The 18,626-nt window shown below is 38.6% G+C and overlaps 1 protein-coding gene across 4 annotated transcripts in view; it reads left to right on the top strand.

The window, feature by feature from the left end:
* Positions 1-18,626, top strand: part of GADL1 (glutamate decarboxylase like 1) — a 119,720-nt gene that overhangs the window by 47,496 nt on the left and 53,598 nt on the right. For all 4 annotated transcript variants that reach the window (XM_077177113.1, XM_077177119.1, XM_054631240.2 and 1 more), the window contains exons 2-9: positions 1,305-1,474; positions 2,284-2,410; positions 4,091-4,181; positions 4,800-4,906; positions 6,360-6,475; positions 13,074-13,153; positions 13,267-13,321; positions 16,644-16,760. In XM_077177113.1, coding sequence (XP_077033228.1) covers positions 1,305-1,474; positions 2,284-2,410; positions 4,091-4,181; positions 4,800-4,906; positions 6,360-6,475; positions 13,074-13,153; positions 13,267-13,321; positions 16,644-16,760 — 863 coding nt within the window. The remainder of the gene's footprint in view (positions 1-1,304; positions 1,475-2,283; positions 2,411-4,090; positions 4,182-4,799; positions 4,907-6,359; positions 6,476-13,073; positions 13,154-13,266; positions 13,322-16,643; positions 16,761-18,626) is intronic.

The raw sequence follows: 18,626 nt of genomic DNA, 5'->3' as shown, positions 1-18,626 counted from the left end.
ACTGTTGTTCTTCTAAGTCCTCCTGAGCACGAGGAGCTGTAATTATGATAAACATGATGAATGTGTCAGACTACAGTGCCTGACAGTCCTAAGGAAATTCAGTTGTTTAGACCTGTGAAAGAGCCACCTGTCTTCTCTACTTTGCAAGTGGAGCAAAAAGTAAAGCAATAAGAAAGCTGTTTTGGGCACAGAACATACACCCATTTCTCCATACACCCCAGCCTTGCCTCATCCTCACTGTAAATGAAGACATCCCATGGTGGCAGTGCTGCCTGGCTCCATAGACCTCAGCTATTCTAAAGCAGGATCAGTGAACAGATAGTGCCTGTAACCCAGATAATTTGGTTACAGTAGTTACTGCTTCTCCTTTCAGGGCGATACTGTTTCAAATATCTATTCCCTCTATATCTCCAAATGTCTCAATTTCATCTTCATCCTCATGCTGGTGAAAAACAGAGTCCTGATCTTGCCATATGAAATCAATACATGAAAGAGATACGTAGTTGCCACTGTTGGCCAGTGTCTTACAAGCATCTTGGATGAGCTCTCAGGGGTAATGCAAAGGTGGAAGTAAAAATGTGTCCAAGGAGGAAAGTATGTCTCCTCGGTAAAGGTGAGGGAGGGGAAAGAGATCATCACTGGAGAAAGGAATAAACAGAATAAACAAGATAATCTGCCCAGCAGATTATTGTAATTAATGACTGAGGGCACTTAATGGGATAAGGGCAGAAAGAAGTACAGGTATGTGGCATTGAAAGGGTTTTTTTCCAGGGAGTGTGGGTCAGTGAAGCACTCTGCAAAGAATACAGAAGACTCTGAGCAAGGGGACTGGCTGGTGGGAAGGAGCAGCATAAAGATACAGGAATCAAAGCTGAAAGTTATTTCATGAAAAATTGGGAGCAGAGGGATGGCTTGTGGAGGGAAACATTTTCAATTAAGAAAAATGCCCATTATCTTTCTCTGTATTTCTATTTATACAGCTGTAACATGTTCTAAGCCAGAACTGCATTTTCCTCTGTGTTTGGAAGGTCCCTTGCATGCTTTTGTATGTTAGAGAAAGCAGTAGGTACAATACAAGTAGGCTATTATTGCCTGCAGAATAACTGTCTATGTTTGAAGTAATCTGTTTGGGTTTTTTTTGTCTGTAAAGATTCTTCCACCAAAATCTAGGATTTTTGTATGGGTAAAAAGTCCATGTGAGGTTTTTCTTAAGTTGACTAAATCTCCAGCAATGAAAGAATATATATTTTTTTATTTTATTATTTGTTTATCCTTGCTTTAATTATGAGTTATTTCTCTTACAGTTGGTGTTTGCAAGCAGGAGATGCTCCAGAAGAAGAATGCTGTTTTGGTGGATGGGGTCATCCTAAATGGTCCAATAATGGACTCAAAAGCAGGAGAGAAGTTTGTGGAAGAGGCGTGTAAGATTATAATGGAAGAAGTTGTGCAGAAAGCGGATGATGTAACAGAAAAGGTAAAGCCATAGAGTGTTGTTGAGACTTTGTAGTGAAGGTAATGAACAATAAATCAATTTTTTATAAGCTCTATTTTATTGCACTCTAAGTAGCCTCAAAATTGTTTCTAGTCTGTGCTTGGCTCCAAAATAAAATACAGCCTTACAAATTTATAAAGAATGTATTATAAACCTTCCAATAACATAATTACTATACATATCTACCAGTAAATGATGGTTCTTTGTTTTTTTTTAATCTCTGAATACAAAGGTCATTTTCTTTGAGATCACAAATGACTGTAGTGTTTTTCATGTTTGGAGTGGGGTTGAGTTATTTGTTTTCTCCTCAGAGGCACAGGCATTGGAGAAAGAGGAAAGTGGGTGTGGTACCACCATGAAAGGACAACATTATAAGATTGCTGTGGGTTCTGCAGAACCTGCTTAAGAGGCTGTATGGGAAGAGGTCCTGCAAATAAACTGTGCTTGCCTTTGGGCACGCACTGCTTGCTCCCGCCCCTTGGCAGAGCAGCATCTGAAATGCTGTGATTACAAAGCCTTAGCTAACAACAGAATTTGAGCTGCAGGCTTTTTTCTTTTCTGCCTTTCAGCATTTCCTACTCTAATGTTCATGCTTGAGTGTTGCCTGAGACATGATAAAACCAATATCCCGTGAGGTCAGCTTACTGGATCTATTTTCTGGTGGCACGCTGCCCTGCCACGGGAAGTTTTGTGAAAGCAGAGCTGAATGGGGTGATTACTTTGTACTCTATCACCTCTTGCTCCTGGCTGAACTGTTCACTGATGGTGTCTGCCCTGCTCCCCATCACTAGGTCTGTGAGTGGCAAGCCCCCGAGAAGCTTAAGCAGATTCTTGACCTGGAGATGAGGGACACTGGAGAATGTCATCAGAAGATCCTGAAGCTCTGCCATGATGTTATAAAATACAGCGTCAAAACCAGTAGGAATGGGGTTTAAGCACTGTTGCTCTGCATGCTAACTTAGATGGGATAATCTTTACAAACCTCTGTCACCTTTTAGGGAACTGGGAATGTGAATGTTTGTTTCCCTTCTGCCTATACAAGTGTGCAAACAGTTGCTTAACTGAATTCTGGTCACCACAGGCTTGACTAATACATGTCATAATGGCAAACTAATCAAAAGTAATTAACGTAATGTCCTTTGCATTAATAGTAGATTCTGTCATTTTGATGTCTTGGGAAAGTCACCTAGACAAATGATATAACAGTCTAGCAAAACAGGCAGGAGAAGGACCTTTTGGTGTGATTTCCTGCTGTCTGAGTGATGAGATTTGGAGTGGCCATCATTGCCCTCATATGTTCTTAGTGATGATGACCCTCCATTTATTATTGTTCTATTTGAGCAATAGTCTTGCCGGTTGTTAATTTGCTGATAGGCAGTAATTCCTGTTCCAGACACCATGAGAGGAGAGCCTGCAGTGTTTCAGAGACAGTACACCACAGCTCTGCAGGATTAGTTCTCTATAGCTAACCTTTCTGCAGCGTGTGCAGGGTAATTCAATCTTGGTGAAAAGGGATGAACAACATCTGTTCAGGAAATGGCACTGTGAATCAGTAGCTCAGGATTTTAGATGTTATAGGGCTTAGGCTGTATTTTGTTAAGTAAGAAAGACATTTGATATAGTTTGTTGTGCATTTCTGGGCTGCATTCCCTGCTACAATCACTGTTGCTGCAGAATAAAACTGTAAAATAATTTTGAGAGGGAACTTATGATTTGAAAACCACATCAGAGTAGTGTTACTGATCTGCAGGGGTAGTGTACTAATAATATGCAGATATAATTACTGAGTTAGTGGAAGACATTTTGTTTATATTGCTTTTGCAAATTGCCTTTAGATTATAATATGTCGCCTTAGAAAGGACGTGGTACATAAAAATATGCTCTGCAAATAGTCTTTAATTTGAGTATAGACATTTATTGAAGCCCTAGTTATAATATAAATGGAGCCATACTGTTTACCTGGTTTTGCATGGGAAAATGCTATGTGCTATGGATTAAAATTTAGGTGGTGACCCCACTGTTGAATGGAGTTGTTTTTATAGTCAGCAGTAGCATAGAATTTTGTCAAAATTAGTAATATCTCAGTGTTTAAAGGAAGGTAAATAAATTCTCTTAACTTCTCATTCATTTTAAGTGTGCAGCAAAATTTTCCAAGCTGTTAGACTTCCTCTCTCTCTCTCTCTCTCTCTGTGTTGAAACTCTGTTGGGAGAAAAGCCACAGCTGCTTGGGATCCTGTATTCTATGGCTTAGCAAAATTTGGCTGAGCATCGACTGTGGCCTCTCAAAACCACTGTTTAAAGGCACTATGTATACTCAATTGTCAATCCCTTTTATTTTTGCTTTATAAAACTTGTGAACAACTCACGATTATTCTGTGCACCACTTGCGTTTCTCAAGACATGTTTTGAAGCTTCAAAGTACTTATTAAATTTACTTTCAAAGGAATGTCTAACTTTAGGAAAGGACAGCAAATCCAGAGAATACTGAGAGAATGGAGTCAATTGTGATTTGCAACGATCAGCATTCAGCTCAGAGGGAGTGTGATGTATTCCCTTTTCTGGTATATCCTGTCATTTGCTTTTCATCTGTTTTTTCAGATCATCCAAGATTTTTCAATCAGCTGTATGCTGGAATAGATTATTACTCGTTAGTGGCTCGTTTCATTACAGAAGCACTGAACCCCAGTGTGTAAGTGTGGTTCTTTGTCCTCTTGATGTTGAATTAGTATGCTTTTTGGAATAACAGCTTTTTTGCTTCCTTGCTTCTGATTCCTGTTTTCGGTGTTACAGAAGAGGCGGGAATTGTGCAAGACTTTGGGAGAGGGAAACCCTCTGATTTTGATTGGCTGAAGTTGGGGTTTATGAGGAGAGAGTTTGTTTTTTTTTTTTGCAATGCTAATAAACTTAGACTTTTATCTTACTTAGTACATAAAAATAAATGAATCAGACTTAACTTAGTTGTTCATTCCTTTGAGGCATTCTGCACACAGTTGAGTGCAAATGGTTACCTGTCTACTGTTTACTTGCAAATGTAAAGCTGAAATTTAAGCATCTGACCTACATTAATAGAAAACTCTGGTGTATTACTTTGAGAGTGGAAGTGTCAGTGAGATGCTGCCAGAAACTAAGCAATTGCTCTATTGTATCAGATCCATAATGTTTTTAGTTTGGATTCCTACTGCTGGTGGTGATCAGCAGCTGATAGATTAGAGAAAGGTGCAAGAAGCCTTTATCTAGTTTTAGCAATGCTCTGTGCCACGAGTTATCTAGTTTCAATACCAATTACCATGCTGTTATTTCTCTTTAGATACACATATGAAGTATCCCCTGTGTTTCTGTTGGTGGAGGAAGCAGTCATCAAGAAAATGATTGAATTCATAGGCTGGGAAGACGGCGATGGTATATTTAATCCAGGTAGGAACATTCAAGCGGAATCATTATAAATGGTCTAATACCATTAATTCTATAAACATTGGAGTCATACAAATTGCATATTTGAAAATGCATGCAAAAGTGTAGTGATAGCCAAAACTATTTTATTTTTATTTCTAGGCTTATCTTATGTGTTTCTAGTAATAATTCAGCAATTTTGACCAGTGAATGAATGAAAACACTTCTACATTAAATATAATTATATCGAATTATTTGAAATTAATTGTTTGTAGCTGATGCCCTTCCTGACCTTAACAATACCAACAGCCTCATTGGACTGAGTCAACTGAGCTGACAGACAGGGAGATGATTTATGTGCTAGATGCCAATCCATGGTGCCTGAGGGCATAGATCTTTGTATCCTGCTTATGAACTGTAGGAGCAAGAATTTACACGTTCTTAACTCCTCCGAATTTTTATAATTTTATTAAATGTTATAATAAGGCAGGCCAAACAGATATTTCTAAAGCTGCTTGATAAACCATGTTTTTCAAATGTTCTGTAAGGCAATGTTTCAGCGCATGACACTGAAATAATGAAACATAATGGGGATATTTCAAAGATTATTCAGGTAACAAATGATTGGGATAGTTGTGAAGCTTTTATATCTAGTTTGGGCGTGAGAAGAGAAATTAAATGAGTACATGAGTTTAAGCTCCCCCTACCGAACTGAAACAAAGTCAATAATTCTAGCCTACATATGAGTAGTAGAAAAATAAACAAGATAAAAATCCCTATTTTTTAATATATTACTGGTATGGATTTTTTTTCACATCAAATTTGATGTGTATTTTTGATAGAAGCCTTACTTTTACAGAAGAATTTATGGCTTAATACTTAGTTATCTACGGAGAGAAGATAAATTAATTGCCCTTGTTTTGGTTCTAGTTTTATGTAACGGTTTTTGTTACTGCTTTGGCTTTGTTCTTCTAGGTGAATAAAACTTGTCCCGAGTGAATAAAACTTGTCCAGATCTTACCTTGCAGATCTTTCAGTTCCCACTCACTGTGTTTGTTTTTGTTTTTTTTTTTTCCAAAGACCTTTTTTCTCCCTTGGTCCTCTGAGACCTGGTTGCCCAAGAGATCTCCAAGGCTCTGAGCTTGGTGCAGGCAGCTGAGCTTGTTCTGCTGCAGTGTAGAGGGGAAGGTGCTGTGGCAGGGTTTTCTCTGTTGGGAAGGACTGCTTGGGCACAGCTCTTATTCCTCAAAGAGGAAAATACCCCCAAAGAGCATTCAAAGAGGCTCTGCTTCCATGCCTGCTGCGGAGCCCAAGGTTCATTTTATGGATGTAGCCTTCAGGGGAGGAAATAAACTGTGATGGATGCATCACTAGGATGCCTGTGGGGTTTATTTTTCCCTTAATGGGTCAAGCTCTCAGATGCAGGAAAGGTACTCATACTATGACTAATCCAATATTTGTATGTCTCTTTTTGCAGGTGGCTCTATTTCTAATATGTATGCCATGAACTTAGCAAGGTACAGATTTTGCCCTGAGATAAAGGAGAAAGGGCTCTCAGGTCTGCCAAGACTAGTTCTGTTCGCTTCGGAAGAGGTAAAATGAAAACAAAGAAAAGCTTTTTGAACTTTATTTTTTTCAGTAGCTGCAAAATGATATTTGTATATCTGATGGAGCACTGGTAGAATAGTTCTGACATCAGTATATGATGTGGAATATTGGAGCAAAGTGGGGAAGTCTGATGGTAAATTTCCCTGCAGAAGCTTTCTTGCTTTCAGAAAACAAACACAGATGTTGCTGCTTTGAAAACTGCTGATACAAGAACAGGTTGTACATGGGGTAAACCTGAAGCAGAATGCATGTGCTGTATTGTGGAGGTCTGCAGCATTTGATTTCCCACAGCATAAAGTCTAGCAGGAACTGTAGGTGGGTTTTGGATGTCAAAGGTTTTTTTCTGCATGTTTAATTTGTACTAAACTCAGTACTTGTGGGCCTGTGAGATGGCTCTCTGCAGCTCCCATTTTGCCCTATGCCTGAATATACAGATTGGTTGTGGTACAGAGTCAAACCCACCATATGCCTCTCAGAAAAAAAAAATTCTGGACCTTTAGACATTTTTTCTTTAAATAATTGAAAATACCTGGCCAGTTTTTAAAGTTTTTGAATAATATCAATCCAAAATGCCTGTGGGATATTGAGTTACATCCATACATTTATTTGGAAGGTAGATTTTGGCGGCTTTTTTCTCTTCCCTGTCCCTTCAGTTTTGAGAGCTTATCATTTGATTAGCGTAGAGTTGTTATTAATTCTGACTCTACTATATAAAATCCCCAGTGGAAGCCTGCACAGAACCTTGTTGTATTAGAAAATATGGACTTACTAGGATAATTTTAGCTCAGACGTTTATGCTCCAAACAGTTTGCAGTGAGAGGCTTATTTTGAAGAACCTGAGGGATGAAGGCATTGTATGAGTTTTCCAAGATAACATGTCTTTTGGAACTGAGCCCACATGTTCTAAGTAAAGGTGGTTTGTTTGTTTTTTCCCCCCCAAAATATTTTTTCTTGTTTGCTTTCTTTTCTTTTTCTGAAAAGTGTGTGTATGGAAATACATGCCAGTTCATACTTAATCCCTCCTGGTACATCTTCAAAATAGTTGAGAAGGAAAAAATGAGTTTGAAGCAAGTTCCATAAATGCTTTTGAAGGAAAGCCCATGAAACTTTCATCATGAAGTAATGTTTTATTTCATTGCAATGGTTTAACTACAACATATTTTCTTACTCTGAAATAAGCAAACATTTAAATTCATGTCAAAAGAAATTTTAATTGTCTGCCAGAATAAATTTATTTTTATGTCTTTGCTTCACCAGGAAAACATAAACTTGACCAGGAAAAATAAATTGGTAAATTATTTGTAAGGCCATGCTTTTGATCTCTAATACTTTGCTTGCTTCAAACAACTACTATTGAGTCTTTAGCACTCAATAATCATTTACTGTAAAACTGATGCTTTTAATAGCTAGGGTGACTATTTTCTAAGATCACTAGTGTTTATTCAGTGTTATGAGGGAGGAAATGGGCATATTCATTTATAATTATTTTAGATCCACCTGTACTGAGTCGAAGCTAGATGACTTTTTGGAAACTTTTGTTCAGATATGCCATGTTGAGAATATATGTAATCAGTAGCCCACACTTGAGACAAGTATGGAAGCACTGGTGTCATACAATCCTAGTTCTTTTATTATTGTTTTTATTTTGAGTTTTTGAGTCTTATTTAACATTTTGCACCTTTTAATCACAGAACCTAGAAATCATTTAGGTTGGGCAAGACCTCTAAGATCATCAGGTTCAACCTTTGACTGACCACCACCTTGTCAACAAGAACATGGCATTAAATGCCACGTCTGGTTGTTTCTTGAACACCTCCAGGGATGGTGACTCCAGCCCAGGACTCCTTCCTGGGCAAACTTCCAATGCTTAACCTTTCCTGTGATTAAATTCTTATTGTCCCCTTGAACCTCCCCTGGCACAGCTTGGGGCTGTGTCCTCTCATACTGTCAGTGGTTGCTTTGGAGAAGAGCCTGACTCCTCCCAGGCTACACTCTCCTTTCAGGCAGTTGTAGCGAGCAATAAGGTTGGTCACCTCTGTTCAGCCTTTTCCCAGGCTAAACACCCCCAGCTCCCTCACCCACTCCTCACAGGGCTCACTGTCTAGATCCTTCACCAGCTCTGTTGCCCTTCCCTTGACATGCTCCAGCCCCTCAATGTCTTTCTTGTAGTGAAGGGCCCAAAACTGAACACAGGATTTGAGGTGTGGCCTCACCAGTGCTGAGCACAGGGTGACAATCACTGCCCTGGTCCTGCTGGCCACACTATTGCTGATACAGGCCAGGATGCCATTGGCCTTCTTGGCCACTTTAGCACACGCTGGCTTGTGTTCATCTGGATGGCAACCAGCACCCCTAGGTCCTTGTCCACTGGGCCCCTTTCCAGCGATTCTTCCCCATGCCTCTAGTGCTGCCTGGGGTTGTTGTGACCCAAGTGCAGGACTGGGCACTTTGACTTGTTGAGTGTCACACCCTTGGCCTTGCCCGTTAATCCAGCTTGTTTAGATTCCTCTGCAAATCCTTCCTATCCTTCAACAGATCAATTTCCCACTCAGCTTGGTGTCATCTGTGAGCTTCCTGAGGGCACACTCAATCCCCTCATCCAAACATCCTCCGTTTTTGTTGGATTTTTTTGTTTGTTTTGTTTTAACTGAAGAGGTTCCTGGAGAAGCAAATTGTCAACCCTCCCAACCAAACAAACTTGGAAAAGTAAAACAAAACTTGGAGAAATTAACAACCTGAGTTTATCTTCATCAAAAATCAGGCATGAGCATTGGCATGGAGAAGCCATGAGGTTATAATGAACAGTATTGATAAGGAGTCAAAAGACATGACTGTTCATTCAAGACCCTTGTGCCATTTTAGGCCTTGGCTGAAATAAAATGATTTTTACCTTGATTTGCTAAGTCTCTAAGTTTCAGTTTGGCACTTGTCAAGTTGAAAGAGTTGCCCTGCTGCAAAGCAGGGGAATGCACAGACTTCCAATGACTTATGTGATCTGGGGCTATGTATTTTTTGTATGTCCTTGGATAATATAAAGATGTATATTTAATGCATGGCCCACCCAAGGTCCTCACATATTCTGCTTGGCCTTCAGGAATAAAAAGGCTCCTTGTTCCTGTAAGCAAATGCTTAGATATTCAAAGCTGTGGTGATATGCAGTACGCTGTTTATGCTGCTACTCTGTAATACTTTTTGCTGGACCATAGCAGTGTGATTCCCCTTGAGACAGGAGCAGCAGAAGAGTAATTGTTATATCCCACTTTCTGGAGGCATGATTTGTGGTTCTGTAGGAGATAAATGCTGTTGTAGTTATAGGTATCAGCCCACCTTTTTATTCCCTTTTGCTATCTGAGTCCCATCTAAACTTTATTCTGGCACAAGTATGTGCTACATTGATCTGAAAGGAAGAAATCTGATAAATTTGAGGCAAGTAAGGGTAGAAGAGGATGTGTAAACAGTTGAAATGTACATGCTGATGTGAGCAGTTTTTTTAGATTAAATGAAACTAAATTCCTCCCCAGTGCAACTTGATCATGAAAGTAACAAAGCGAGAGAACACAACATTAACTTATCATGTTGTCCCCTGTTGAAATTACAACAGACAAAAATGAGTAATAAAACAATCTCATAATCAGGTAATTGCTTTATGCAATCATGTTTCTAGGAAACTTTTTAAAATCAAGAAAATACAAATTTGTCTTCTGTTTTGATGAGCACAGGTAGAAAGTACCTTGTCTTTACAAACATCATTAGGAGATGAAAACTATGCCTAGATATAGGTAAAATAGTACAGCAGCGCATCTTAAATGCACCAATGTTCCAATTTGATCTTGTGCTCTAAGATGGTAATTTCTTACTACAAAATGGCTACAGCTTCAATAATTTGTCCAAACAAATTAAACTGTGAAAGACATGCCAAGAGTAACCTGAACTCACAGTATTTAAAATAATAGTTTTAATCTGGATATTTCTTTCTCCTTTTTTTGGAAAGGGAACTATGAAAAGTGGATTAATTGGTGCTCTTGTGACTGTAGCTGCTAAATGCTCTTTGGTATATTTTTTCTTAAAATGATGCAATGCAGTTTAGCATAATGGCTTCTAGTAATGAAGAAAGGGGAAGAAATTCTTACATGTTTTCCATCAACATAACTGAAAGACCTCTTTTTTCACCAAAGAAAGTCTATGTAGTATTACGGGTCTTGTTCTTTTTCTGTCCTAGTGAAAGACAGAATTTTCCAAGTAGTACAGAGGTTCTTCTGGAGGAAAAATAATTTCTCTTGCAGCCTGTTTGTTTTTGTATTCCCTCTGTTCTTCCTTCTCTTTTTCTCAGCTTTTTGGTATAATCTCTCAGGCACTCAGGCCTCTTTTATCTTTCTTCCAGTATCTCATACCATTGTTTATAATAAAATATATATTTTACTGATTGTCTGCCTACTAGTATTCTGAATTTGCAGGTCTTATTCAGTTTGGAAGGATCTGATTATTCTTGGTGATTCATACCTTTCATTTGAAAGTAATGGCTAGAAATCAGTGATTTCTGGCAACTCGTATTTGAAGTGATTCACTCGTCAGTCAAAAACATCTCCAAACTTCTGCTGAACAACACAAAGCCACTTACAATCATTATTACCTTTATTGATGTAATGTAAGACTAATTATCCACCTATGTATGTTATTATTCTTGCAACAGTCTAAATGACTGAGCCCTAAAGGCCTTGTGGATGTGTCATGTTACAAATTAAGCTTTCTTAAAACTACTCAGTAGCATCATGTCATTCTATGCCTTTGTTTAAAAAGTGGGTGGTGGTGGGGGAAACCTCTTTGTCATAAAGAAAAAGAGCCCTCTGAGATCATCCATCTCATCAAAATAAGCGTGACAGGCTTTAATACCCTTAATATATTCATGCCCACACATTAAAATGTTGTACATTTTTCTTAATTATGTTCTGCAGTAACTGCATTTGTGTGAACTCTCAGGAAGAAAATGGAATTAATTAACCACCTGGCTTCACCTCCTGTATGAAAAGCAGCAATTCCAGACATCTTTGTGTTTGCTGGAGTATGCTTCATTTTAACCCTTCAGTAATAATGTGTAAAAGAGACAATCTTATTTTTGTGAGGAGGGCAGTGATAATCCAAGGGTTGGATGGTCTTGGTTCTGAAAAGAACTCTCTAGTCCTATGGGATGTGGTGTACTCTCAAAAGTGACTCCACTGCTATAAGTGGGTAGTTTTGATGTCTAAATATCTTTGGGTTAAGAAGTTTACTGTATCTTGAATTCCCAGGCTAATCTTGAAGACAAATTAAGCAGAGATCAGTGTGCTCTTGTTCTGGAATAAGCCAAAGTGTTCTTGTGCTGGAATAAGAGTATCCATAGCAGAGCAGGTCCTTATAAAGGTGAACGCTGGAAATATGATTAGATAAACCATTAATGTTTGTTGAAAATAAAAGAGTTTGTAAAAAGTGTATAGTGGTCTGTGGGCTTGAATAGCATTCTCACCTTAGTCATTTTACCACATTCTGATTAAATAAACACCCATTTCTAAAATCCTCTTTTGCACTCCACAGGCTTCATAGACTGATGCCCTTTATTCAGTGCAAAGTGAGAAGTGGGCTGCATGTGTCTGTGTACTCATTCAGATATGTCTCTGTGATGAGACCTAGCTAAAATTCTTTGCTAAAATAGTAACTTAATTTTCTGAAAAATGCAGGCTGGTCCACACTGGGACCTTTTGCAAAATCCACAGTAAGTTATGAAGATGTGCTGGGTCCTGTCTAAGATCTGCTTGCTTTCACAGTCATGTGAACTACACACCACCATGATTTCCAGATCTTTTTGCAGAGATAGGATGTTGAAAGCCTTGCAAATCCCCATTTTACCTCATCAGAAGCTTTGGTAGGTCTTTGGAATTGAGCTCTTTGCTCCTGTGGACATGGGTTGCTGAATTAGACCATGGGTCAGTTTAGCAGAGTATCTTGTCTCTGGCAGTGGCCATCAGCTGGGGATTAGAGAAAGCATACAGAATTGTTACAAACATAAAGTAGTAGAAGCTTCAAATATACATCCTAGCTAAGGGTCCAGTTTCCAAGGAGTGGTGCTCTTGGACTTTAAGACCTAATTAATTGTTTCCAGGCTGTTGAGTTAAACAGCCTTTAGACCCTTTTCCTCATGCATTTCCTAACTCTTACACTCATGGATATTTTTGACTTAGTTCTATTAAAACATTTTGAAACAATTAATAATTCTTCTCTGATGACACTTCAAAGTTTCTACTTTTCATTCTAATGCAGAATGAGCTCTAAGAAAAATTGTATGAACTAGAGCTTCCAATTTTTTTCTTAACCCTGCATTTTAAACATGGTGCACAACTTTTTTTGTTTCATTTTCTCCAGTTTTCTGTGTGTGTTAAGTACAAGATGGGCTTTGTGATATGTACCTTATCAGTTTGCTTTTTGTGTTAGAATATGCTGTTGTCATGGCTGTTAGGTGCTGTTGTACTTGCCACTGTTCCCTATGTTAAGGAATTTATTTCTTTTGTTTAATTGCGTGTGTACTTTTTTTTTGTGCCTCTCTCATTTACAGTGCCATTACTCCATGAAAAAGGCAGCCTCCTTCCTGGGCATTGGTACAGAGAATGTGTACTTCATCAAAACAGATGAAAGGTAAGAAAGCAAAAGCCATGACTGATCTCTGAGCCTTTGTAAAATGCAGTAGTGCTGTACATAACTAACCTGTTTGAATGTAACTGAAAAAGTTTTAAATCTGTGTCCCTTAGAGGTAAGATGATACCTGAGGAACTGGAGAAACAAGTCCAGCGGGCCAGGAAAGAGGTGAGAGGGGGAGAGAGAGTGTGAAGGAGAGAGGAGTGTGTGCAGACTGTGTGCTTGTGTCTGGGTGAAAGGAAGGAAAACTAAGAGTGACCAAAATCTTAAAAGTAGGGCAGTTAATGTAACAATCTCTTTCTTACAGGTGCAATCTGTTTGCCCCAAACTTGTGGAACAAGCCAAGGCTTATGGGTTCTACGCTCTTAGAAGGGAGGAAAATTCCACAGGGTGTTTACTGCTAATGAAAGTGCCGAGTACAATGCTGCTCTGAAGTATTTAGCACATTTCTTATAGGATTTCTTTTGCCCTTGATCGTTTTCTAAATGGATGCAGTATGTTTTCCTAAAACGGTTTTTCAGTTAATTACAGCAGCTATTGCTCTATTGCCTCTGCAGTGAGCAACAACTGTAACATGTGGCTTAGTCTCTAAAACTGTCTTACAAGTTTCAAGTGCTAAATTCTGTCCTTTCTATTATTCTAGCGAGAGTGCAGAGAAGTGCCTCTTTTCCCCTAGGGACTTTGCCAAGTAGGAAGGTAAAGGCAAGAATTTGGAAAGGCACTGATGTGTATTTGGACAACATTAACACACATTCCCACAATCCGTAAGACAATCCTTACCTATAGTCAACATAATTTATTTTAGAGAGCTTGAAGGACTGACTGTGACTTCCAAGAGAATCTTCTTTTGTCTTGGTTAGCTCACACTATTTCCCACTTCTAGCGTGTGCATCAGAGCAGTAAAATTCAAAGCTCAGCCCTTAGTCCATGATGAGTGAATACAAAGCAGCTAGTGCAATGTTTATGGCATGGATGATACTTTCCATGGAATTCTGTCTTGGGAAATCTGCCTTTGTGCCTGCCAAGGCAGCCCTGTCCTGTCCTGCACTGGCATGGCCACAATAGCTTACAGTAAGTTCTGATTTGGATACGTTTTCTGCCAAACAACCATCTCTTACTTGAGTTTCATGCTGGATAGCATAACTACTGATACATGGGGGCTCTAATGACCTAGCAAACTCTCTTTTTTGCCTCTTTCTCTACTTTGCATTTTCTGAGAAAGACAACCTGTACTTTACTCATTTGAGCAAGCTGGGGGGGAAAAAGGGACTGAAATAAAATAAAGCAATGGGAAGCAGGCTTGCAGGAGAATCATCTTTGCTTTTGCAAAAACAGTATTCTTGTTTGTTCTTGTAACAATACATGTAATGGTCATTTGAAAGAAATCATCTGGCATTTGTGATTTTTTTAAAAAGGTCTACCTTAGTATGGTACCCCACAATTTAAAAATAAAATGCTCTGCTTGCAGGAAAACATGATTTCACTTGCATTTTAAAGGAAGTTACAGGTGTATTGGAAGGTTTTCATTTAATCAGAGCTTCAGTGTGTCTGTCCAACTGTGTCTGTTACAACTTTTACAGAAGGACGCTTCAGTAAATTACTGTAAATATTCTAATGACTCTAGACAACAGAGGATGTATTTGCTGGTGATTGAAGCACAAAATGGTCACTGAATATGAAAGGCAAGAGTCTTCTCTTTTTAGAGAATTTAGGCAGGAAGACTAGATTAACTATATTGTCAAGAGTAATAAAAATGTAATTCCCTTCTTTGTGGGAAAAGTATAATGGTAGCAATTACTGGAATTTGTAGATATCTGAGACTTGTCCCTGTATTCAGTTGTGCTACCAACTGGCTGCTTGAGAACCTTTGACTTTGATGAAGCTGTGGGGCAAAATTGCTGGGAACACTAATAGAAAATAGATGCATTGGATACATCTTTGCCTCCCTTGCAAGAGTTCTGTACTCAAGATTCAGGCTGATTTGTAAGTTTGATTAACTATCGTGGTAGCTTGTACTCAGAATAAATGGCCAAGAAGTGAATTAAAGGCTGGTAAATCTTTGTGAATGTATGGGATTCATTTAAGTTTATTCCAATGTTACTTTTCACTGCTTTAGCCATTTGTAAAGAAAATCTAAAATACAAATAAATCATAATTATGTACCATTCTAACATTCCTCTACACTGTAAAGAAGGATAAAACTGTCAGAGTGTAAATGTGATATAAGCCTGTCCATCTCTGTAGATGCTTAAAGTGGCAATATTAAAAAAAAAAGAAAAAATATATAGTATTTCAGCTGGGTGAAGATACATGGAAGACTTGTGTGGAGTTAGATTTTTCAGCTGATGTCTGATTTCACTAAAGCTCCATTGAGTTACACATTTACATCATCTGAGAGATCTAATTCACTGCAAAGGAACTTCAGTGATCCCAGCTTGCACAATTCAGTAACACCTTGAGTGCCTCTGCAGTAGGTGTGTTGTCCTTCTGCAGGCCAGGTGCTGAACTGTGCAGAGCAGCTCTTTCAGCAGGCACTTCCCAGCACTGAGACTGCACAGTCACTGCTGGGGCAGAAGCCCTCAATTTCATGGAGCTGCTACAGACTCCACCCATTCTTTTTGTTGCTGCAGTTTCTGCTCCTAAGAAGACCCCACACAGATCTGCAAGGATCTGTGAGCTGGAATGCTGCTAGCTGAAGGGAAGCAAAGATGGATGGCTGTCAGTGGCTGTCTGAGACCCTGAGAGCCTGACAAAAGCTTTCCTTATCCCACCTGACTGACCTGAACACCATCTGAGATTTCCAGCAGTGTCTCTCCTAATGTTCAGTTACTGCCTTCAGCCCTTCTTCTTTCCCAGACAGGAGTGGGAGCAAGGGAATAGCACTGAGCTGCAGGTCAGGTGTGGGATCAGACAGCAGTGACTGTCCCTGTCATGGTGTGCACCAACGTGGCTGAAGGCAAATCACCTTCCCTAGCTGAAGTTTCCTCTTCACCAGGCAGAGGACAGGGGTCTTGTAGAGACAGTGCAGGTGGAAACCCTAAAGGGATGAGCCCTTTCCTTGCATGGGTAGTCTACTGGCTGAGTTAATTGCTTTATTTTATCACTCAGAATGACAGCATATATGGTAGTGAGATGTGAAAGACTGAGAATTGAAAATCAGTGTATAAAGAGAGATGTCATATATCTGGTATGTTTTGATTTTGACAAAACTAGCATATGTCAAAACAGTCTGAAGCTGTAGAAGTCTGCCCTGGGATGGTGTTAAGTAAAAATGGAAAATGCCTTTTTTTTAAATGGAAAAAAAAAAAAAAAAGAAAATGAGATCCAGCACTATTAAATGCAGTGCCTTCTGCTGGGAAACTAAAATGTGGATTGTCACATCTTTGTCCTACATTCCTAGATCTTTTTATACTTTAGCTCTACAAGTATACAAGGAAGAGATGAACAGTGCAAATGTTAACTTTTTTTTTTGTTTTGAATCCTATTGCAGGGGTCAGCACCATTTCTTGTCTGTGCTACAGCAGGCACAACTGTGCTGGGAGCATTTGATCCTCTGGATAAAATTGCTGATATCTGTGAAAAGCATGGCCTCTGGCTTCATGTTGATGTGAGTTTGTATACTGCATGGTTTTGTTTAGCACTGCTTTTTTTATAATTGCTCTTTGACTGTTGATATTTCTTTTTTAGAAATTGGGCTCTAATAACATTTCTTTTTCCTTACATAGGGACCAGAAATGTGTTCTGATTTGACTCAGTTACATATGCTGCAAAACAGCAAATAACTTGGTTCTGACAAGCAGCCAAAGCCATTTTGTTATTGTCAGGTTATATTTCAAAATTATTTTATAATCAATTTCTTCTTCTTACTACCTCCTAAAAGTGCTTCCAGAGTGATATACAAACATAAGTTTTGATTCTCCCCACATTCTTTTGGGGAATAGACACATTAGAATTGTATGTAAGGTTCATACAGGTTAAAATAAAGATACGCTTTCTGACTCAACCAGTCATAAATTATTCTGTTTCATATTTACGGATTTGAATTTCCTGTATATATCCTTACATTTTCCTACACTGTTCAGAAATTTTTCTCTTTAAAAAAATTCTTTGTAATTTTAGGTTTGGATATTAAAATCCTGTAATGAATCTTTTTTGAATAATCACTGTGCCTTTTTATGACTTGAAAGAGTTAGCTGTAGATGTATTTTTCTAAAGATAGGCCACTTCATATTTTCTAAAATTGCATTCTCTTTTTAATTGCAATGCCACAAATCCAGAATTATAGTTGGCTAGATTAAAAGTTATGGAGCAATAAGAGAATCTGGAGCAATATTTGTGGAGATTTCCAGACCTGCTCTAAATTTCTGAAATGTTTGTATAATGTTGAGTATCTAAAGAAAGATCACGTAGGCAGTGATGCATGTTTCAAATAAATGTCTCACAGTGATTAATAAATAAAATCACTGTATGTATGAGTCAAAAGAGTTTTCTTATATTCTTGGAGACAAAAATGCAGAATTTAGGCCTAAAATTTAAAATGTCTGCCAAGCCTCACGGCTGCGTGCTGCTGGGAAGAACTCATCAGATTTTCAGCAGGGGGGCAACACTGCTGTTACACAACTGTCTCGCGTGTCTGTGTATAGCTGGTGGAGAGAGGGATGTGGCTGGAATCTGTGTTGGACCTTAGGTGAGTCAAACAGATGTGGCTGGAGCCATCTCCAGTGGCTGTAGGAGAGCAGTGAGCAGTCTCTCTGTAGCTGAACTCAAATATGGTGGGATGAGCCTGGGTCCTGTTCTGAACCTTAGTGAGTTGTTAGTCTTTTGAAAAGAACTAACTTTATTCTTCTGATTTTGCCTCATGTTAAACTAAGGTAAAAATGTCCAGAAATATCTTTTTTTCTGTTTTGAAATGACTATAGTTGTCAGATATTAATTGTTTCCCAGTAGAAGGATAAATGTCCAGTAATAAATCTGGTTTACAGTCTGGAATATAAATTGTTCTTTTAAGATGTGATTCATGTTGTGAGCCTCTCAGTGGTTCTCAGAAGTTCTATCAGTATTTTCTCTATTTTTTACACTATATAAAGGGTTGGGTGGATGGCTGCTTCTCTATTTTTTTGTTGAAAGTTTCTAGCTGTATTTATAAGAGGACAGGATATAGGGAAAGACAAAGCTTTCCACAGAGGTGACAGCAGGCACACATGTACATACAAGTGTGCTATGCTAAAATGAGCAGACGGTCATTCTTAGTGTAACATTTTTTCCCTCACAGCACCACTAGAAAGAGATTTACTGAAATTGTATCTGAACAGGTACAGTGAGACTGAGTCTCTACCATATAGAAAGACTATAAGAAACACAGAGAAGGATTGCTTTTTTCCTTTTACTTTTTTATTTAATTTTTTTAGCAAGCATACCTTTTACCACTATAGGATAGCATGTAAAATTTTTGAAATTTTTGAGAATCTACAAT

This window comes from Agelaius phoeniceus, chromosome 1, assembly GCF_051311805.1.
Source record: "Agelaius phoeniceus isolate bAgePho1 chromosome 1, bAgePho1.hap1, whole genome shotgun sequence".
Lineage (NCBI taxonomy): Eukaryota > Metazoa > Chordata > Aves > Passeriformes > Icteridae > Agelaius > Agelaius phoeniceus.
Note: the sequence above shows the minus strand (reverse complement) of the source record. Positions and strands in the feature narration are given on the sequence as shown.